The following is a 23679-nucleotide window of genomic DNA, read 5'->3' as shown; positions in this document are numbered from 1 at the left end:
AAACATTTGTATGGAACTCCTGAACATGTGTAAATCATTTGCATATCAGTAAAAAAAACAAAACAAAAAAAAACAAAACACATTATTCCAACCAAATCAAATTTCTCTTGTGCTTAATTGAACCAAACACAGAAGGACCTGTGAAGGCCCTGCTAATGAGGCCTAAACCATGTAGAATAAGTGCACTAAATTTGAAGAAATATATCAAATGCTTGTTCCGCTTCAAAGTAAAAATGACATAAAAATGCGCTGGCTGTCACCGATGACCTTCTTTGAAAATGCAAGTTTCCCTTATGCTATTTCAGTGATCTCTACTTGCTTCATAGTCCCCCGTTGAGCAGCAAGCCTGATGCATTCTGAACACAGGAAGTCGACCGCTCAGCACAGGCGCCATTCACATAATGCGGTCATTTTCTGAATTAATTCAAAGCAATCTCTGATTGGATGAGGTGGACAGCATTACATCACCACCCCACCTCTCCACCTTGTCCAGTCAGAGAATTGCATCGAAAGGTATTCTCTGAATGGCGCCCATGGTGAGCAGCCGACCTCCTGTACTTAGAATGGATGAGGCTGGCCACTCAGCACGGGACCCATAAGTAAGGGGAGAACACTAAAGTAATGGTGTCTACTTCAGTGGTTTCTAGCATCCAGGGGCATCTGCCAGGTATGGAGTACACATAGTTATAGGAGTCCAAGCTGGACAAATGTAACATGGAAAAATATACCATGCCTGGAATTCATCTTTAAAATGTATTTGGTCTTGCCAATAAGCTTATTGAATTTGAATTTGCAACATAATGCAGAAAATAGAAACTGTGCAGGGCAGGCTAAAAAGCCTTCATAAATGAGTTAAAAAAGTTTATTTCTTTAAAATAACAAACATGTCATACTTACCTGCTGCTCTGTGCAATCACTTTGCACAAAGCAAACCCTGATCCTCCTTTCTTGGGTCTTCCTCCTGCAATTCTGGCTACTACTGCCCCACCCCCCTCCCCAGAGCAAGTGTTTGCTTAGGAGGCACTCCTGCGGGCTCGCTCATGAGCCGCACTCTGTGTGTCCATTTACACACAGACCGTGACTCTGAGCCCCCCCAAATGGCTGTGATTGACAGCAGTGGAAGACAATGTCTCCAACTGCTGTCTCTGAGCCTATGAGGAGAAACAGAGAGAGGCACTGTTCTCGTGACGGATCAAGATTGGGCTCAGGTAAGTATTTAGGGGGGGGGGGGGGCTGAGCTGCACTCAAAGTTTTTTACCTTAATGCAGAGACTGCATTAAAGTAAAAAAAACAAAACAAAAAAAAAAAAACCCTGATGCCTTTCCAACCACTTTAGGAATCAAACAGGGCTAATCTTCCATGGTACAATCTTGTGTCAGAAAGACCAATAATGGATATTTAGATAATATTTTTTCTTCCACATAATACCAGATCTGTAAGATAAAGAGTAATGTGAGTTTCTCACCTCTGATGACTCCCATAATAAGAGGGTGTGGGATAGCAGACTTGATGTGCAAGGACTGTTCATATAATGCTTTCAATTTCTTATTGTTTTTCTGTGCTGTGTACATCTGAATTTCCAAAGCATAGATTTCCAGTAGTTGAGTTCCTTTCTTCAGATCATCCTCTCCATCATCGGTCTAAACACATATAAACACTTATCTTAATGATGTAAAAATAATTCTAAAAATACATGGAAGAGAAGTATTTTATCCTTCAAATATTACAGCTACATGATCAAGGTAGGTTTACACTAGCCTACAAAGTAAAGGCAGTGTAATGCTGCGTGGGCTAATGTCAGGGTCTGCACCAGCAAAGAGCGGTGTGATGCACGTTTAAGTGCATGGAACTGCTTGGGTTTTTGTTTTTTTTTTTAATTTTGTGACATAGTGACAATTTACTCATCAATACAATGCTGTGTGCAGTGGTATGCTGCATTTTTCAGCACTACACCATAGATCAAAACCAGTACTGCGGTGTGAATAGGGAACATAGAAAAATATTGTTTTCTATGCTCCTAGTGGTGTGTCCAAAAACGCAGGTCACCGCACATAGTGTGAACCTGCAGTAAATCTATAATGTGTTTGAGCCTATTTTATTTTAGTTGATTGCTTTATTCACTTAACCTTTTTATTAACTAGTGATAAATGAATTTCGCACTGTTATGTAGTTTAAAGTGACTGTAAACTGATTTTTTTCTTAAATAACAAAAGTTATACTTATGTGCTCTGTGCAATGGAAGTACCTCCTGTTCCCTGGTCCCCCTGCCAGCGCTCCTGGCTCCCCTTCTTCTTGGCGTGCCACCATGAGAAGCTGCTACCTATGGTGGCACACCTGTTTGCTCAATCCCTAGCTGTGCTGCCTGTGTCCATAAACACAGTGTGGCTCAGCCTCCCAACCCCCCCCCCCCCCCCCCGCTCACTTGTCACAGGGTATGACTGACATCAATGGGAGCCAATGGCTTGCACTGCCTCAGCAAAGCTTGTGAGACCAGGAAGTAAGAGGAGTGGAGAGGAAAGAGCCGTTGCAGACAGGCACAGTGCTGGAACCAGAAAGGGCTCAAGTGAGTATTGTGAAGGGGGTGATACTTTTACCTAAACATTTACCTTAATGCAAGAAATACATTAAGGTAAAAAAAAGAGTTGAGGCTTTAGATCCACTTTAGGCTGGTGGCTGAGACATCACATTTATATACAAATCTTCAAATTATAGTCTGATGAGCAGTTTAAAAATCAGTGCGATCGGTAGAGGGTTTGTGAATCACAAGACTGGATGAAAAAAAAAATTACAAATTCTTTAGCAAGTAATCCAGTTGACCTATACATTTTTTCCAACTATGCAATCAGTTGTTTTCAGAGTAGTTGTGTGCTTGATTTATGTTTTGACAGCTAGCTGCTCTTCACCAGAACTGCTCTGGGCACCCGAGAAGCCACTTCTTTACTCTTCTATATTTAAGTGTGCGTCTGCCCTAGGAGTTCTGTGGACAACCAAGATTCTTTTTGAACCCAGGGCCAGTACAGCAAATCTCAAGCTGAAGAGTGATTGGAGATTGTGTGCCTTCATTGAACCAAAAAAACACTCAGCCCTTAGCACATCTGGATTTACTGATGTGCTGACAGCAAGCAGCCATTTCTGTTTATTTTGGACGTCGACCATACCTGTGAGTTCGGTCGATTCTCTGTCTTTTTGTCAATGCTGGATCTGACTTCTGCATTTCTGTGGAATTTTAGGATTTATCTGACTGTAATTTAATAAATACTATACAATAGATGGTATCTTTCCATGGTATGGTATCTAGTTCACCTGTGTGGTGAACTATTTTCTATACAGCACCCTGCCCAGATGGTGACCCCTGGTGGTGAGGAATGAAAACTGCTGGTGATTGCAATAGCGAGCTTGGAGTAGATTTACAGCAGGGGTAGGCAACCTTCAAGGAGGCGGAGATCTACCTGAACAACCCGGGAGAAGTCAAAAATCACCGGCACATTGTCACCTCCTCACACCTAAATTAAACGTCTAATTGCCGTACTACTTTGTTGCAATTGTTGCAATTGTGTACAATGCATAGCAATCATGAGTTTAAATCAAGTAGAGGAGGCGGCAAAATAACGCCTCCTCACTATCCGTCAAACACACTCAGATCGCTTTTCAGTGGAGCAGCTGTGCCTGCTGCACTTGTGAATAAGCTCTTAGTTGCATTCAGCAGCGCCACCCTTAGGACTTGTTCACATGTAATTTGGAAGGTAGTAAAACCCTGCGGTTGAGTCAAGGTTTTACCACCCCAATCCCTACCTCCTTTAGCTGCTGATGCAGCAGTCAAAGGTGTACATGTGCCGCAGCAGAAATGAAACCCCCTGTTGCTTTTGGTGGGTGCTACTGCTTGCCAATCGCAACCCATTCAAGTAAATGGTGCCACTCTACAAAAGCCCTGCAACTGCCTGCTTCTGTGGGGTCCAGGGGGTTAAAGCAGGTGGTGAGAAAGCAACACAACGCTGCCTGCTTTAACCCATTGTTTGCAAGTGACTTGCAACTTTGTGCAGTACAGCAGAGTGGCCTCATTCACTTGAATGGGTCATGCTTGGCAAGTGGTAAGCGCAGAAAACCAACAGGAATGGTACAAGTACACTGCAGTGCATCTGCGGTGTGGGTAAACCGCAGTGCAGCAGTCTGAAAACAGCCCTTTACTATTAAGCCCAGTGTATTGCTTGACACTGACCTGAAGATCTCTTCTTTTCTGCTGCTGGCACCACTTTGGAGACCTATAAGAGGTGGAGTGCAGTTGGTATCACTCTGCATGGGTCAAGAGCCAGCACTACAGACAAGGCATCAGCTTATGCAGCTCTTGCTGCCAACTACAGGCCCAACTTTACAAGTAGTTTCTCTGCATTGCACTCTGTTGGATGCTCTGGGATGGCAAGTCAGCAAGCACAGACCACGATCTACCAGTCAACTGGCCACGATCAATTGGTAGATTCTGATCTACTGGTTGCTGACCCCCGATTTACAGTTTATCACATGTTGTCTCTGCTGTGTTTACCTGCAAGTTATTGCCTGATGAGTTCATATAGGTGGAGGAGTAGTGGCACCAATGGTTAGAACTGCACGTGGTAAAGTCACTTTATCAAGGTGGAAGACACCAAAGTATTATTAAGACACAGATCATGGACTGGAATTTGCTTTATTGGTTTAATTTTTTTGTGTGCACAAAGAGGAGTTATAATTACTGTTTAAGCAATGTATTTGATTTATAATCCTTTGCTTCTATATGATTGTTCGCATGAAGTGCTGCAACATTTGTTTATGATTTACACTAAGGGTTTGTATATTTACCCTGCTGCTAGCTGCCTGTACCTCTAAGCGCTGACTTGCCCCCATATTGAATTTTCACACCATATATATAATTTACCTATTTTTTGCCCGCTGTGGTCTGGTCACGTAATGGCTCCCCTGTGTCAGTCAGCGGAGACTACAGGGGACAGGAGGGAACAGATGGGCCATAGGAGCCTATGGGTGACGTCACTGCTCCTGGCTTTCCCAGCCATTGACAAGCATTGCGTCCTCTGCCCTGCAGCTTGCTAACACAGGGGATCAAATGACCAGACTGTAGCAGGCTGAATATAGGCAAGTACACATTTTTCTTACACAGGTTAGTCAGCTTAGGTGTTAGGAAAGAAGAGGGGTGTGGTGATGGCATTTATAAGACTAGTTAGGTTTATCCTGGAATACTACTTTAATGATTTCTTGTAGGGAGGACAAAAACTGGAGTCAAATGTTTAACTTTTTCCATTTACACACACACACTTAATATTATAATAAAGACAGAGATGTTACCTGACAAGATTGGTGTAGCTGGCGTAAAATCTTCTGTAATTTTCCAAATTCTTCTCTTTCTAAATATAACTTGCCGAGCTAGAAAAGAGAATCCACTGGTGTTACTTTATTTTCTAAACTTTAACCCCTTCCTGCTGTGTGTACACATAAATGTGGCTTCACTGAAGTAGGCCTTCTTCCACGAGGCCTCATATATGTGTACGGATCTCATACTATCGTTTGGGAACCAGAAAGCTCAATTTCTGATCACATGAGCCTCTGATTGGCTATCACAGCTATCAATCACTCTAAAGTCTGCCCCTATTTATGCCTTCTCTTTTGAATGGAGACAAAATACACTGCATTTTGCTCTCCTTGCTAAACAAGAAAACTGTAAATAGACAAAAGTGTGTAAAGAAACAACAAATAACATACACATATGTGGTTTCGCTGCAATCGTAAGGAGAATTTGTTTTGGGTTGTTCTTTTTGGTTGGTTATGATATTAGAAAGAAAAATACAACTAAATTTAAAAGAAATATTTTTTTTTACCATTTTAGGTCAGTTTTCCTTTTCTAAATTAAAAACAAATACAAAACAAACAAAAAACCGAGTTTGGCATTAACCCTTCCGATTTAGTTTTACATAGTCTGGCTGAAAAAAGACAAAAAGTCCATCCAGTTCAACCGTAGAAAAAAAAAAAAGTTATAATCCTATACCTACAGTTCCAGAGGAAGGCAGAAAAAAACCCAGCAAAGCATGATCCAATTTGCTACTGCTGGAAAAAAATTTGCTCCTGCTGGGAAATCAAATCAAATGCCAAATTTGTCCTGAAAAAACATTTGGTTTTACCCTCTGTCATGAAGGGGTTAATATTACTGCCATAGCCAAACAACAAACTTTGTTTCACAAGCCTACTAGGAGGTCAAATATTGGTAGCAAAGACACAATCCAAAGTAAAAATGTATTCTAAAGCAGGCCATACACCAGATGATCTGTAGAATTACGAAAGTGGACATTTACCAGATACCTATTAGCTCTTAGTAAAATCTGAAATATCAGGCTATTCAGAGCTAAACCAAATCAAAAAAGAGAGAAAGAAAGAATACAATTTTTATCATGTTTATTTATTAAATTAACTTTTTGAGAAGACAAAAAGGTCAAATGACTTGATGTTGTGTTTATGTACCCCCTGCTGAGTCAGACCTAGTAGTCCCCAATTAGGGGAAGCCCTTTCTTCCTGCTATTGAGGACCTCAAGCACTGGCTCATAGGGGTTAAGGGGGTCTTATCAGATGGCTGCAGAGAGACTGCTGCATCCACAAAGAGCAGAGGTCCTCCTAATCAAGCGTGTGTAGGGGTTGAGATTTTTTTCTATGCCACTAGGGATTGCTTTTCTAGAGCTCTGGAACTGCAACTAAACTAGCACTTACCAAGAGTGAAAATAAAACAATAAAAACAGGCCATTTTTCAGTTTTCAGGGCTGTTACAATCTGAATAATTACTCAGTCATGCAACACTGTACCCAAATGAAAGTTTTATCATATTTTTAGGACAGGTAGGGCTTTCTTTTTGTGGTATTTAATGGGTGTTGGATTTTATTTTTTGGTGTATAAACAAAAAAAAAATTATGAAAAAAAAAAACCACGTTTTTCTTAGTTTGTTATAAATTTTGCAAATCTTTGTTCATAAATTTAGGCCAAAATGTATTATGCTAATTTCTTTGGCACAAATAACCCCAAATCAGTGTATGTTATTTAGTCAGTGTGTGAGATTTAGAGTCTACAAACTATGGTATACATATATTTGAAAATTGATCAATCCTGATGCATTGACTGCCTATCTTATTTCTTGAGGCCCTAAACTGCCAGGTCAGTAGAAATACCCCCCAAAATGACCCCTTTTGGAAAGTAGACAGTCCAAGGCATTCAGTAAGAGGCATGGTGAGTTTTACAAGGTGTACTTTGTTGTCACAATTTTGTGGAAAAACAAAGAAATAAAATGTGGAAATTGAAGAAATTAAATATTTTAATTTTTTTTTCACAAAGTTGTCATTTTAGCAAATTATTTCTCACACTCAGCATAAGACTACTTATGATTACACCACAAAATATTCTGCTATGCCTCCCAAATATAGGGATACCATGTGTGAGACTTTCATAGCTTAGACGCATAGAGGGGTCCAAAATCCAAGCAGCACCTTTGGGCTTTTAAAGAGCATAAATTATGGATCATTTCCTGACTACGTATCACATTTTTGGAGGCCCTGGAACACCAGGTCAGTGGAAACATCCACAAAATGATCACATTTTGTAAAGAAAACACTCCAAGGTATTTTCTGAAAGGCATAGTGAGCCTTTTGAAAATGTTTTTTTGCCACAAGTTTTTAAAAAAAAAAACAGAGAATATAAAACTGATTTTGTTTTTATAACACAAAAATTTAATAAGACATTTAAGACAATTAATAAGACATTTCTAGCACACATCATAGGTATACTAAGAATTACACACCACAACACATTCTGCTACTCCTCCTGAGTATGGCAATACCACATGCATGAGACTTTAACACCCTAGCCACATAGAGAGGTTCACAATCCAAGCAGCACCTTTGGGCTTTAAAGGAGCATAAATAAGGCATTTAATTTCCTGGATACCCATCACATTTGTGGAGGCCCTGGAGCACCAGGACAGTGGAAATACCCACAAAATTACCACATTTTGTAAAACAAACACCCCAAGGTATTTTCTAAGAGGCTTGGTAAGTTTTTTGAAGACTTCATATTTTTTGCCACAAGTTTGTGGAAAATGCAGAATGAAAATTATTTTTTTTGCACAAAGTTGTTAATTTAATAAGATATTCCTCACACAGTATGGGCATACATAGAATTACAACTCAAAACACATTCTGCTACCCCCCTTAAGTATGGCGATACCACACTTTTTGGACTGATTATATATTGGACATTGTGTCTTGTGCATCACACAAATCAACCAATTGTATCAAAACCAATGTATTGTAATGGCCGCCTCTCTATGAGCAGTCAGGGTATATAGCTTAGTGTAGCGACACCAATAGCAGTCCTAATTCCTATAAGTCAAGCAAACTTAGCCTACTAGTACATAGCTGCCCCCAGGAAAGACCTTGTTCACAGGTCAGGAGGCACAGAAGGCTATATAGAAAGGAAGAACAAAAGAGGTCTCTTTTTTTTTTTAACATTATAATTGCTTATTAGAGTGATGGTCTCAGTACAAGCAATCTTTTTAACGGTGTTTGGCATCCATTCATGATGCCATTGTTTACAATTGTGACTGCTCTGAGTGGCCTCACAAGGGAGGTTTTTACAAGTACATGACATGCGTAAAATATATTAAATGCACATATAATATTTTGGAAAATTGTCTTTAGGAAGGCCATGGTGTACTTTTTTTTTTTTTATAAAAAAAAAAAAAACCCTTTACAACAAAATGCACAACTTACCTTTGTGTTTGTTTTAAACCATAACCGATCATTCTTTGCATCCTTCAGAGCTTCAAGTGTTGTTTCATAAAACTCTTGCAGAAGGTCCATCTGGCAATATGGAAAGAGAGCTGTTTCTAAAGCAATGAAGTTTATTTATGATTCACTTATCATTACAAAGCTTGCAAGCAGGCAGGCCATTTACTGCAAGAGACATGCAATGTCATGTCTCTTGACATAGCTTGATCTACTAAAACTGGAAAGTGCAAAAATCTGGTGCAGCTCTGCATAGAAACTAATCGGCTTCCAGGTTTTTTTGTCAAAGCTTAATTGAACAAGCTGAAGTTAGAAGCCGACTGGCTGCCATGCACAGCTGCAACACATTTTGCAGTCTTCAGTTTTTAGTAAATCAACCCCAATGTGTCTTCTGCAATAAAATAAACCCACCTGCCTGCTCACAGTCTTTTGTGCCAAGTAAACCGAGCTGCACTTAGGCAACTCAATTTACATTGCCGGTATGGTCCCTGTGTGCTGGCATTTTCCTAGATTGTACCATCAAGATGGTCAAAGACCAGAACCTTGAAGAAGTTGGGGGGTGAAGATGCCTGTACCTACGTTAGATTGTTGTTTCAGGGGATAAAACACAGCTGGTATGCCTGTTATTATAAAAGTTTAAGCAGTAACTGAAAACCACTCAAAAGCATTCTAAAGTAATGTCTCACGTTTCAGGTAAAATGAAAACCGAAGTGAAAATAAAAAATTTCAAGCAGAAAGGCTCTTTATTGCTACGTCTCATCGACAAAACTAAAAGGTGGCCATATATTATACCATTTTCTTGTTCAATTTCCTTCATATTTGTCTCCAACCATATAGTGCATTGGCCTGCCTGATTGCATAAAAACTGAAAAAGTGTTGAGGTTTGACTTCATATTATATAGTTTTGGCAAGTCTAAAGGAAAATTGTACAATAAAATTGTATAACGTATGTTCAGTCTTACTGTCTTGTTGGCGAACATCTTTAGACTGTACACTGAGCTGTGCATGCACAGCTCAGTATAGATTTTGTGGCACACATTGGTGCTGGAATTAACTCTCATGCATAGGAGTTATGTTATTTTTAAAAAGTCATGAGCATGAAGATTTTTATTGCAGAAGAGATATTTGCCCAGTTCGCACATGGTCGTAGCGGTCGTGTGCTTGTGGCGCTACTATTTCTTAAAGACACCCCAAGGGCAGGTAGAAGTTGCATCATTTCCATGTGAAAAACACGCAAAAAAAAAAAAAGAAAAAAAAAACCCAAAAACACAAACTTTGCTCATGTCCAAAATATTAGTACATAAGCTTCTTTAGCGTGCTTTTGAAACGAAGGGTGGCACATTGAAATGAATGGTGCCGCTCCAAAAATTTGATAAAAATGGACATAAACAGCCACAAAAGAAAAAAAAAAAAAAAGTGTGAATGAGGCCTTTTTACCTTCTTCTTTGCAAGATGCTTTAGAATGTACACTGAGCTGTAGATGTGCAGCTTAGTATACATTCTTCGCACTCCACAATGCCAGAACAAATTAACTTCCAGGGTACATTAAACTGGCCAAGCAGGATTGTCGAAGAACTCCAACCCAGAAGCAGGGAAGTAGACATTGGCTCCAGCAGGAGAGCTCGCAGACGTTTCATAGCTGGAGGAAATGCGCATGGATGGGTTTAATTTGGCTTTAAAGCTGAACTCCAACCAAACAACTAAATATATAGTGTCAAAGCTGAGCCCTTTTACCTAAAGTATTAGTTCTTTACCACCAGTTTTACCAATCCAGACAACCCTGCCAGACAGTACAACCAGCTCCTGGACTTGCCTACAGGTAAGCATTATTCAGATACTCATGTCAATTTTATCTACAAAAAATGTAAACCTTTTTTTTTTTCTTTTTTTAAATAAATACAGAACTGAATGCACAGTATTGTTTTTATATTTGTCTGGAGTTCGGTTTTAAGTTTTTAGTCTGTAGCAGATAAACAAAACCATGCCTTTTGTGTCATACTAATGAAGAGTTCTAACTGCCAATATTTAGCCTCCTTTCAAGAAGCCTGAAACAAAGATGTAAACCTTGAAGTAAAATTAGGGAAAGAAAACGCTGTCCCAGTACAGATGCCGGAACGTTTTTAAATCAAAGAGGAGTAACCACACTAATGGAAATGTCTACTTAGATCAGAGAGTTCTCCAAAAGTGTTTAGAAACGCTAGAACTCTGCTGCTGTCCCTGAACCTCTGAGGAAAAAATGCCCTCCACTATAAAACTCATTTGGGCACTAATATTTATGTAGAAAATAATGTTATATATTTATTTACAATAAAGGATCAAAACTTTGCTTTAATGTAAAAAGCCCCTTTATATCAGTTATAATGAAAATATAACTGGCTAATTATACTACTAGTTAGTCTACATTTCTACCTATAGAAAACCAGTAATGACGTTGCTAGGTCTAAAATAAGGTGTGTAGTAAAAATGGACGTTTTTAACCTCCCTAGCGGTATTCCCGAGTGTAGCTCGGGGTAAAATGTCTGTACCAGAAGCGGTAACCCCAAGCTACACTCGGGCTTACCATGCGGCGCTGCATATGGAGTCCCTGCAGAGCTTACCTTGTCCTGCGCTCCCGCGATGTGTCCCCTGCAGCGTCCCCGGCCATCTCCTCCGGCTGATGCCGACATCTGGCTTCCGTGTTCCAGTCCCTGTGACGTCGGAACGTACGGGCGCAGGCGGGAAATTTGAAAATTTAAAAAAAATGTCATTTTTTTACAAACAAATTTTACATAGTAAAACATTGCTGTTTAAACCCATTTCACATACATTTTGTCTCTAGTGCTTTGTCCTGTGCCCTGTCTGCATTTTGTCTGTTCTTTCTGCCTGGAAACTGACAAACATCCATGGCGTCCAAAAAGCGTCCCTTTAGGTCAAAAGTGGTTTTAGACCGGCTAGAGAACAGCGATAGTAAATCAGAACCACTTGCAGAATTGAGTGATGATTCGTGGGGAAATTCATCACCAGACACTGAAAACGATTTTGCGACTTTGCTCAGTGATGTGCGAACTTGGCGCTCTATTTCAAATTTCAGTGTTTTTGGTTTGATTATATTATTGAATTAAATGTATTATTATTATTTTTTATGATTATTTATTAAATTATAATTTATGATTTCGTGTTTCAAATTTTATTATACCCGGGATGTTTACTAGACTCTTGTTCGGACAGATTTCAGTGAGTTATTCCTAAAAATTACAGCCTACAATAAAAAAAAATACATATTTCCATGCAAAATAATGGTACCGCTTTCAGCACCAAAAATCTGAAATAATCATACCGCTAGGGAGGTTAACCAAAATGTTATTAACATGTTAATGAGGGGGTAAGGAGAATCCAGAAAAGGTAAAATAGAAACAGATTAATCATCAGCTTTAAAGCTGAACTCCATCTAAAAAAAAAAAAAAATCTATGAATGCAGTTATGTATTTTTTAAGACGTCTAAAGGATATTTAACCATTTCCCTTCTGTAAAACATCACATGACGTCCTAGACTTAAAATAGGCGCTATCTTATTAAAGAGAATTTGAAAAAAAAAAAAAGGCAGTATCTGGACGACGTCTGCAGCTGATATATTTTCAGCTGGCAATTCCCTCTTGTGTAAAAGCCATCCTAGCAGAGGATTAGCCACTGGCTGGTTTTTTCAGCTCTCCTGCTGGCACCTCTCTGGGCTCTTCAGTGTGACTGGGGAGCCCGAGATCCTATCCAGTGTGGGCGTCAGGTTACCACATAGCTGGCCAAGCACCAGATGCTCCCTGGCTATCTCTATGATCCTGGAAGTCTGGAAATGATGTCATGACATCACTACTGGCTCTGGAAGATGTAAACCCTGCCATTTTTTTTTCCCTGGAAAGCGGAGATCAATTTTTTGTTATAATATCTCATGCTTTCCAGGGTACAGGAGATATCTGGGGACTTATAGACCTCCATAAAGAGTACCCGTCTTCCCTTACTTCTATTACAAGAATGTTTACATTTCTTGTGATATGAATAAAAAAAAGTGATTAAAAAAAAAGAAAAAAAAAAAAGGGACAGTGTAAAAATAAATATAAAATAAAAATTTAAAGTGCCCCTGTCCCCTCGTGCTTAAATGCAGAAGCGAATGCATACATAGGTGGCGCCTGCATATGTAAGCGGTGTTCGCACCAAACGTGAGGTATCACAGTGTACGTTATAGCGAGAGCAATAATTCTAGTGCTAGACCTTCCGGAAATCTAAAATGGTAACCTCTAAAAATTTTTAAAGCGTCACCTATGGAGATTTTTTACTGTAGTTTAGCACCTTTCCACGAGCATGCAAAATTTAAAGTGTGACACGGTGGGCATCTATTTTCTTGGCATAAAATCATCTTTTATATTTGACCAAAAATTGGTTTAGATCTTGTTTTTTTCATTTAAATTCATTAAAGTATTTTCCCCCAAAAAATTTGAAAAATTGCTGTGCAAATACTGTGTTGTATAAAAAATTGCAACAACTGCCTTTTTATCTTCTAGGGTTTCTGCTAAGAAAAATAAATATAATACACACATTATATGTGTATTGGGATGCCTGCCTTAACACGCACATTAACTTTTAACGGCATCCCAGTCTTAGTCCGTAGGGTTCAATATTGAGTTGGCCCGCCCTTTGCAGGTATAACAGCTTCAACTCTTTTGGGAAGGCTGTCCACACACGCTTAGGAGTATGTCTATGGGAATGTTTGACCATTCTTCCAGAAGTGCATTCGTGATGTCGGATGTGAAGGCCTGGCTCACAGTCTCCGCTCTAATTCATTCCAAAGGTGTTCTATCGGGTTGGGCTAAGCCCAACCCCTGAAAAAAATCCCCACACCATAATCCCCCCTCCATCAAACTTTACACTTGGCACAATGCAGTCAGTCAAATACTGTTTTCTCCTAGCAACCCAGACACTTCCATCAGATTGCTAGACAGAGAAGCAGGATTCATCACTCCAGAGAACACATCTCTACTGCTCTAGAGTCCAGTAGCGGCGTGCTTTACACCACTGCATCCGATGCTTTGCATTGTACTTGGTGATGTAAGACTTGGATGCAGCTTCTCATGGAAACCAATTCCATGCAGCTCTCTATGCACTGTTGTTGTTTCACTATGTGCTGACCCCGCTCTGTCATTTTACGTGGCCTACCACTTCATGGCTGAGTTGCTGCTCTTCCCAGTTGCTTCTACCTTGTTACAATACCACTAACAGTTGTTAAACACAGTTTAAGTACTTGAATTTTCAAGCGCTCATCCAGCAGCATCAGGAGTAGAAGGAGCAACACCATTCATATGTGGTGCATCAACATGCGTGGACAAGCAACTCTGTGACAGGAGAAGAGAGCAGAGAGAATGTCTCATCAGTCTGTTGCTGCTCATTCACAGCCTAGGAAGAAGAAAGTGACCTAGTAGTAATGCTTTACTGCAATAAAGAAAGATCAGCTCACCAGCCTGGCTGTACATTCTGGCAGGGCCATGTAAAACTTGGGATTGGAGTGACAGAATTACAAACTCTTTGGCAAAGAGCTTCCGTAAGTTTACTTCAACTGTGCATTTAGCCATTTGCCTGGAGTTCAGCTTTAAATGAAAAATATTATTACGAGAATCTTTAAGCTAAGGACTAATGTTACCGCAAAACACTCTCACTGGTATCCAGACCTGCTTCGATGTGGAGATGTAATCTAGAATCGAGTTGATGGATTTCTCAGAGTAATTCCTGGTGACAGCACTGCGAATGTAGGTTAACAATTGTTTATATCTGTTCATCATTTCAGGATAATTACCCTGTAAAAAAAACACGCACAGAAATAAAAGTAAATACAAAGTGTGCAGTTTCTCCACTAAAGTACACCTGTACCTGTCACAAAACTGAGTTATTCATCAAAAGGTTAATACAATGGATGTACTAAAAAACGAATTACCAGTTTGAAGTTTATTTTGATCATCTGTTTTAATGCTTTGAATCCCCATTCTCCCTTTTCACCTTCCAGTTCCAAAACCTAAAAATGAAGATAAAAGAAAGACAAAGTTTACCACAATGCCAACTCTTTGAGAAAGTTATGGAATGGTAGAGGAAATATCTATCTTTATCAGATGGGGGAACAAACAGATTCCCCCATCCACACAAGTGAGGTGGACAGAGGGATCCTCCCTGCTGTGCCATTGTATTCAGTCAGTATACACTGATCAACGCAGCAGACAAATTTTCAATATTCCCGTTTGGAAGAAATCAATCATCGTTTGTTGAGTTGGTTTGTGGTCCTGGGTCCCAGGTCCTGCTGAACTGGCCGAATTTTGATCCATCTATGGCCTGCTTTGGACAACTAAGTCTAGGTAAGGGTTACCCTCTAACAGTTATTCCTCTAACAGACTGCATTATGTATCAGGAAGCCAGTGTGCTTGCTCACGCTGCACAGCCTCTAAACCAAAAGAAAGACAGATGGATTTTTATGATAAAGCACCATTCTTTAAGTTTGCACTGTTAAATGATAGTGATCAGTGGCTAGAGTGGATGTGTTCAGCAAACAGCACCACCACTGTGACCATATTTGTTAATAACAGTCTTGTGTTTCAAAACATACTCTCGACTGAATGCCTATGTTTTTCATATACATATTTATTCTAGGTGTGGCAATGTACTATCTATTTTTTTTTTGTTTTTAAACATACCTGAAGCAAAAAATAACTTATTCCTTTAATGTATAAACAATGGTTATGCTTACCTGTTATAGTCTACACAACTATCAATATTATTTATGAAAAAAAGCTTAAAATTCACCAATATGAATTGTTTTCTCTGCCTTCCGATTATGTAGTACCAAAAACGCTGTTCGCCCTAGAATACTGCATGCCCAACAAAGGGGAAGATAATATACTCTTCTCTCCTCCTCAGCTTTCCAATGTAGGAAGTGAGGGGAAACTTCTCCTAAAGGTTAAGTTCACCTTTTGACAAAAAATAATAAATGCACAATTTTTTTGCAGGTAAAATAATGTGCATTTACTATATTTTTGTTTTAGGAGCCTGTAAAGCATTGCACCAGCAATCAAGAGATCCCTGGTGCCATGCAGATCTCCTGCAGACCAGTCTGTGTATCTGTGCGCTGGTATCATTCTGACCGGAAGAATCAATGAACTACCACAGTGCTGAACAGTGCCGTGATAGTTCACTGAGAACTACAAGCCCACAGCACAAAAGCAGAGACACAGACACTGTGAATGAGTGAGTCTGCCTGCCCCGCGTTTTTAAAATTGTGACAGCTAGCGGGAGTAGAAGTTCCCCTGCTAGCTGTCACAATGGGGAATCGGGTTGGGGGTGCGGGGGCTGGTACGTTCATAACATGCTACATGTTACACCCTGAATATGGGGGTAACGTAACAGAAGGTGAACTTATCCTTTAAGGCTCGTTTACATGTGCAGTGCCCTCTGAAGAATGATCCACATTAGATTCCTCTTTAAAGGGCATCTGGCAGCCAGTGAGGAGGCACCCAATTTAACCATGTAAATGCCTCACTACTGCCCTGTAACTGTGTGCATTCATGAATCAGTGGCACGGCCCTTAGCATTGCATTGTGTTCGGCAGCCGTAAAGCGCAACAAATGCGACATGCTTTTTCATTTTTGCTGCAGCCGCAAAACAGAATATCAAGGCCGCTGCATGTGTACATCCCTGAGTGGCTGCATGCCCAAGCTCAGTTCTACCGCCCCCTAGCTGCACAAGTGAATGAAGTCTTACAGAGCCACAGACCAGAAAATAATTTATATAAAGGAGGGAAAGGATAAAACATTTAAAGTTTTTATCAGTTGCTATTATTCAGTAAAGAGAAGAAGCCTTCTCCTACCTTCTGGAAACTGCTGAGAGCTGCCTTGGGATCATCTTCCTTCAGTGCTTTGGAGTTGTAGTACTGGTTTTCCAGATCAACGTTGGGTTCAGAGTTACTGTCTTCTGAGTATTCCTGTGTACAGAAGCCAACAAAGTAGGACATTTCATAAACATGAATAGATAGAATAAATATATATATACATATACATACACATATATACACACACCCACACACACACAGCATATACATGTAAAAAAAAAAAAAAAAGTTTGAAATGTCAGAATTATGCAGAATAATTACAATTTATAAGGTACAGGACTTAAAAAGGAGTCCCACGTCAGCTCTAAGCCTGAGAACTGAGTGATCACATAACCAGAGCTCTTGGTCTGCTCAGAGAGGAGAGCAGTGACTGTCATTCACTGCTCCTCCAGTGCCCACTAGAGTGCCAGAGCTGGGGAGTGGGCAAGCACGACTGGCTCTGGCTTTCAGCTTGGTGCTTAGGAGGTGAAGCCAGCTGTCGGACAGCTGCGTGGATCCTGACAATATTGCTGGGATCCTTCTAGAGCCTGGAGCGGCTCTGCCAAGTCAACTGCCGGTTGTCAGCTGACTCTGGGTCACCGGAGTGCAAAGGTAAGTGCACTCCTGTGACCCACAAGGGAAGTATTGCCAAAAAACTTTGGCCATAACTTCTCTTTTAACATTATGAACACTATTCTCAAAGAACAGCTGCATTCAAAACCTTTTCCTTACTCTGAAAAAGATGCAGAAGGTATAAAAGGACAAGTCACTGACCTAGAATTATATGCTCTTTCAATATGTGTCCCTCAGACAACACTGAAGCCAGCAGCAGCAGCCAGATACGTAGGAAGAAGCCAAAAATGTCAGTTTATATATTTTATCAAGTTTTCTTTATAAAAAACAAAAAAACAAAATTACAATTCATACTGCACCTTACCAGTTCTTAGATGTGGCTACATTTGTTTTTTTTTTTTAAGACTTTTTTTTTTTTATCTGGTGATCCAGCCTTCCACACTTCCTCTCTTAGATTGACAAGGCTCGCTGTGCTGTATCTGTGGAGAAGCAGCATTGTCACTCTAGTACACGGGTGTCAAACTGGTGGCCCTCCAGCTGTTGTCAAACTACAAGTCCCATGAGGCATTGCAAGATTGACAGTTACAAGCACGACTCTGAAAGGTAGAGGCATGATGGGACTTGTAGTTTTTGCGACAGCTGGAGGGCCGCCAGTTTGAAACTTCTGCTCTAGAACAAGACCTCAAAACTCTTCCCCATAACATAGGGGGAGGTGTTCTGTAGTGCACAGGGCTAGAAAATAACAATGTAACTAATAAGGCCTCATGCACACTGGATATTTTGCCAACTCTCCTAGAAGCCTTTCCACCTGGCAGCAGCGTTTTGGCAGACAAAACTCGACACTTGTAAAAGCACATAATGCATTTAGGCGGGTCAAGCACTTGAAACGTTAATTCCATACAATGGCCAAAATAATTTATTCTGGCCGCCGAAATGAATTAATGCGCATTTAGATGCATTTATAGGCGTCCAGCATTTTTTCAGCCAAAAAGTCACTGCTCCTGGACGCACTGGCAGTGTTGTTTTTTTTTTGCTGCCTCTAAATGCCTATGTGTGCATGGACACATAGGCAAACATGAAGGGGAGTTTAACGGTAGCGGAAAAAAATGCCAAACGCGACTAGGAGCAGCTGAAAACTTTCCAGTGCCACAATGGTGCCCAAAGAACACTGTTCCCCTGTGATGACGTTGTCCTCTTCTCTCTCCTGAGAAGGACCTGCATGTGGCTATCCAATAGGAAGCGTTCACATCTCATGGGCAGTAGCGTTAAGGCTTCATGCACACTGGGCGTTTTAATAATGCTGGTAGCGGTAGCTGTGTAAAGTCAAGAGTTTTACAGCATTTAGTGTTTTTGCATTAGTGTTTAGCAGCATTTTTCACTTTAGAATTTTTTTTACCACCGTTAGAGTTTTTACAGAAAGAAAACTCCTCAAAAAAAAAAAAAAAAAAATTTACTAGTTCTGGGTTTTTTTCCAGCCAAAAAACGCTGATCAAAGCCTATGTGTGCATGGGCACATAGGATAACATGCTGGGGATTTTAGGACAGAAGCCACAAACAGCAGCTGTAAAAACATCCAGTGTGCATGAGGACTAATGCTTGAAGAAGGACCCTTCCTGGACGTAAACAGCGGAGGGGAAGACTATGGCCGAGTCTGTCAAGTGATCGAGGCTACAGGATAAGTTAATCAGGGCTTATAGCTATTTTTTTTTTTTTGTTTGTTTTAAAGGGATCAGTTAGAGAGGGGTGGAAGAGAGGGGGGTCATTTCTGTCCCAGAGCCCCTCATATAACCCCTTTATATGATTATAAAAAATTGGGAAAATTTACACAAAAATGCAATTTTAAAAAAAACTTTCACGACAAAATCTTTTACACAATTCACGCATGTCCTCAAGATATCTGTGATTCATTTATGTAACACAATGACGAGGTAAAGCTGAAAATAAACGTTTACATTGTAATTTCAAATAGGCCTTTTCTCTGTTTGACAATACACTGTGACAAAAGCTGGATTTGCCTGAACCCAGATTAGCACAATGGTGACACTTTCATGGATATGCAATAGCTAAAAACATTGTTCTCACGTATGTGAGCATTTGTCATCCACAGCATCCAACATGTATGTTAGACGCAGTGTACACGTGGTATTAATATTGTTCACACTTTAATTTTTTTTATCACACGTTTTATTTTTATTATACACACACTTTTTTTTTATTTACATAAATAGTATATTATATACAGTATAATGTCATTCACAGCATCCAACATATATTTTGGGACCTGGGAAGTAATGTGGGGAAGGAAATAACTGAATATATAGACACACACATACATACTATATTGCCAAAAGTATTTGGACGCCTGCCTTTACATGACCATGAACTTTAATTTTAGTCCGTAGGGTTCAGTATTGAGTTGGCCTGCCATTTGCAGCTATAACAGCTTCAACTCTTCTGGGAAGGCTGTCCACAAGGTTTAGGAGTGTCTATGGGAATGTTTGACCATTCTTCCAAAAGCTTATTTATGAGGTCAGGCACTGATGTCGGACGAGAAGGTCTGGCTCACAGTCTCCACTATAATTCATCCCAAAGGTGTTCTATCGGGTTGAGGTCAGGACTCTATGCAGGCCAGTCAAGTTCCTCCACCCCAAACTCACTCATCCATGTCTTTACGGACCTTGCTTTGTGCACTGGTGTGCAGTCATGTTGGAACAGAAAGGGGCCATCCCCAAACTGTTCCCACAAAGTTGGGAGCATGAAATTGCCCAAAATGTCTTGGTATGCCGACGCCTTAGGAGTTCCCTTCACTGGAACTAAGGGGCCAAGCCCAAACCCTGAAAAACAACCCCACACCATAATCCCTCCTCCACCCAACTTTACACTTGGCACAATAAAGTCAGGCAAGTACCGTTTTTCTGGCGACCACCAAACATGTCCATTGGATTGCCAAAGAACCGTGATTCGCCACTCCAGAGAACACATCTCCACTGCTCTAGAGTTCAGTGGCAGCGTGCTTTACACCACTGCATCTGACGCTTTGCATTGCACTTTGTGAAGTAAGGCTTGGATGCAGCTGCTTGGCTATGGAAACCCATTCCATGAAGCTCTCTATGCACTGTTGTGCTAATCTGAAGTCCACACCAAGTTTGGAGGTCTTTAGCCATTGACTCTGCAGACAGTTGGTGACTTCTGCGCACTTCAGCATGCACTGACCCCGCTCTGTCATTTTACGTGGCCTACCACTTCATGGCTGAGTTGCTGTTGTTCCCAGTTTCTTCCACTTTGTTATAATACCACTAACAGTTGACCGTGGAATATTTAGTAGCCAGGAAATGTCACGGATGGACTTATTGAACAGGTGGCAACCTATCACGGTACCATGCTTGTATTCACTGAGCTCCTGAGGGTGACCCATTCTTTCACAAATATTTGTAGAAGCAGTCTGCATGCCTAGGTGCTTGATTTTATACACTTGTGGCCATGAAGATGATTGGAACACCAGAATCCAATGATTTGGAGGGCTGGCCCAATACTTTTGGCAAGTGTGTGTATGTGTGTGTGTCTCACACATACACACACTTCCATAGCATAAGAGATAATTAAAGGGGTCTGTGTCAATTCTGGTCACATCACAACTATGGGAATACAAGAAGTATAACAGGGAGAGAAGACAAGCACCAACTGAGTGTAGTATGTCAAGTTAAATGTTTAATAATCAGAAGGAATTGCAGTCACAGACAAGGGAAAAACAAAGCATGCAGCATTGTAGTAACTGCGATCATGGATGCCAGTCTCGGTCCTCCAGGTGGAAAAAAAAACACTGGGGTCCTGCTGACAGGCTGCTCCGGAGGTTCCCAGGGCTTCCTATCCCGGATGGAAGACTTGAAAAAGGAGCACATGATCCGCAACACGTCGCCACATCTGTTCATCATATCAGGTTGTGACGTTACTCCCGCCTTGACACTGTGTTCCATCCTGGCTAGGAAGCCCTGGGAGCCTCCAGAGCAGCCTGTCATCAGGACCCCAGTGATCTTTCCATCTGGAGGCCTGGGACCGGCATCCATTATGGCAGTTACTACAGTGCTATACGCTTTGTTTTTATCCTTGTCTGTGAGTGCAATTCCTTCTGATTATTAAAGTGGTTGTAAAGGCTGAAAGGTTTTTACCTTCATGCATTCTATGCATGAAGGTAAAAAACCTTCTGTGTGCAGCGGTGCTCCCCCCCCCCCAACCCCTCAATATTTACCTGAGCCTCATCGCAATCCAGCGATGTGAATGACAGCCTCAGCTGTCACAAGTCTATGCCTCCTCACTGGATGAGACAACAAGCGAGAGCCATTGGCTCCCACTGGTGTCAATCACAGCCAGTAAGCCAATGAGGAGAGAGAGGGGGCAGGGTCAAGCCACTGCTCCGTGTGTGAATAGACACACGGAGCAGCGGGTGCCCCCATAGCAAGCTGCTTGCGGTGGGGGCACCTGACAGACAATAGGAGACAGGAGGGCCTGCAGGAGACCAGAGAAGAAGAGGATCAGGGCCATTGCACACAGTACGTAGAGTATAACATGTTTGTTATTTTACAAACACAAAAAAAAAAAACCTTTAAATGTAATTTATTCTGACATACTACACTCAGTCGGTGCTTGTCCTCCCTCTCCCCATTTCACTTATTGTTACAGAGCTGCTTCACTCCTTTATGGACTAGGATGCCACAAAGTGGATTTTTTTATCCTAGATCAAATTGATGTATTCGGACTCTATTTCTCAGGAATATTTTTCCAGTGGACTGGTCACCTTTGCCCCCTCCTACTTGCGCCAATTCCCTGTCCCTTATGGGAATACAAGAGCAGCTTAAAACAGTTCAGAAGGAGGTTACTACACCTGTCCATTAATAATAAAGAATTTAGAACAGGGGTATGCAACCTTTGCGAGGTGGAGATCTACCTGGACAACATGGAAGACATCAAAGACCTCCATGGTGCTACGCCTTTTTTTTTTTTAAAAAAAAAGAAATAAACCAGCAAGCCCACAATAAAAAGTAAAGATGGCATAAAGAAAACTTTGGTTCAGTGAGAAACCCGGCATTCACTTTCATTCACATTTTTTTTTTCTTTTAGCCGAAAGCGATGAGACCAATGAGCTGAAAATGACGTCACAGTACTGGCGGAAGAGGCCAGTGGGAGCTCCGCTGGATGGAACTCCAACCATGCAGTGCTTGGGGAAAACATAGGGTCGGCAACATGGGAACCTGTTTGTGATCTACCTGTCACCTGCCTGCGGATGATATGTAGATCGCAATTAAAAGGTTGCCGACCCCCAATCTAGAAATTGTCAAAAGCAAACCCATCGTCAAGACCCACAGCCTGTTACACAGGCCCTACTTGTAATCTATTGCTATAGGCTGCCCTAGCCTCCAAATGTGGTCACAGCTATCCGCATGCAGTTGCCAATCCCAGCCACAGGATATAGTAGATTCTTGCTGCTGGAATTTGCAGCATTGCTAAACATCTGTGTGAATGGAGCCTTAAAGTGCAACTGAAGGTAAAATGTTTTCTTTCATTTTGGATAGAGTAAGGGAGGGTTACAACTTCTGTCAGTTTTTTCCCCACCTGTGTCCCATTGGGGAGATTCTCATTCACTTCCTGTCCTATAGCCGAAACAGGAAGAGAGAGGAAACGTCTCCAAAAGAATCCTTTGTCTTCACCAGAACTAAAATTGAAGATTTCCCCTCTATTACTGTTCTGGGGACAATCCAACATTTGGGATTTTCTTTCACTTTTAATGATAATGGTAAACGGGACATACAGAGAGGGTAAATCTCCCTAACAGGGGCACAGACAGCAATACAAACAGACAGGTCTTCTAATCCCTCTCCCCTCTATCTAAAACCAGAGAAAAAATTCCCTTTAGTTATAATTTAAAGCAGAACTATATTCACCTTGAATCCAGCAAGGCGACATCCCGCAGTTCTCCACCAGCCGCGGACATCTTCAGATTGCTGGCTTCTGGGTCTCGATTGCTGGCCACAACGTCAGCATCGACATTACTGAATTTCTGCAGTGAACTGCATGTGCGCAGCTCACTGTACAGGGGCGGACAGGCAAGTAACCTTAGTACAGATGAGACAAAGCATGTCTCTTCTGCATTAAAAATCCTGCCTGTTTTTCCCCTTTAAAATTTCTGCAGTTTTGAAAGCATAATTGCAAGTTTGCATTAAAAGAGACCATGGAAACACATCCTACCCATTGAATGGACCAAAGTTTCATCCTGTGAGGCTGCCTGCCCTACTAGTTAACTAAATCTCCTCCAGTATTGGTATCAACATCTTTTGAACAACTCAAAGTGCTTTCACACTGCTCCATGGAAAAAAAAATGCATATGCATTTTTGATGCGATTCTAGTGTGTTTTCTGGGCGCCTGACTCCCAGCATTTG

At 41.0% G+C, this 23679-nt stretch overlaps 1 protein-coding gene across 3 annotated transcripts in view; it reads right to left on the bottom strand.

Annotated features, from left to right (window-relative positions):
• The window catches only part of COPS2 (COP9 signalosome subunit 2), a 54478-nt gene that overhangs the window by 23752 nt on the left and 7047 nt on the right, over positions 1–23679 (bottom strand). The window contains exons 2-8 of one of the 3 annotated variants that reach the window (XM_089670319.1): positions 16675–16788; positions 14758–14835; positions 14495–14620; positions 11402–11491; positions 8790–8879; positions 5332–5409; positions 1466–1640 (exon numbers count right to left, since the gene is read on the bottom strand). In XM_089670319.1, the coding sequence (XP_089526445.1) occupies positions 1466–1640; positions 5332–5409; positions 8790–8879; positions 11402–11491; positions 14495–14620; positions 14758–14835; positions 16675–16788 (751 nt within the window). Of the gene's footprint in view, positions 1–1465; positions 1641–5331; positions 5410–8789; positions 8880–11401; positions 11492–14482; positions 14621–14757; positions 14836–16674; positions 16789–23679 lie in introns of all 3 variants that reach the window. The other 2 variants (XM_089670320.1, XM_089670321.1) reach the window with 2 other exon arrangements.

Source organism: Staurois parvus, unplaced genomic scaffold (genome assembly GCF_062004578.1).
Source record: "Staurois parvus isolate SC_StPar_1 unplaced genomic scaffold, SC_StPar_1.0 ptg000089l, whole genome shotgun sequence".
NCBI classification, from domain to species: Eukaryota; Metazoa; Chordata; class Amphibia; order Anura; family Ranidae; genus Staurois; species Staurois parvus.
The sequence above is the reverse complement of the archived record's forward strand: the minus strand, read 5'-3'. Positions and strand labels throughout refer to the sequence as shown.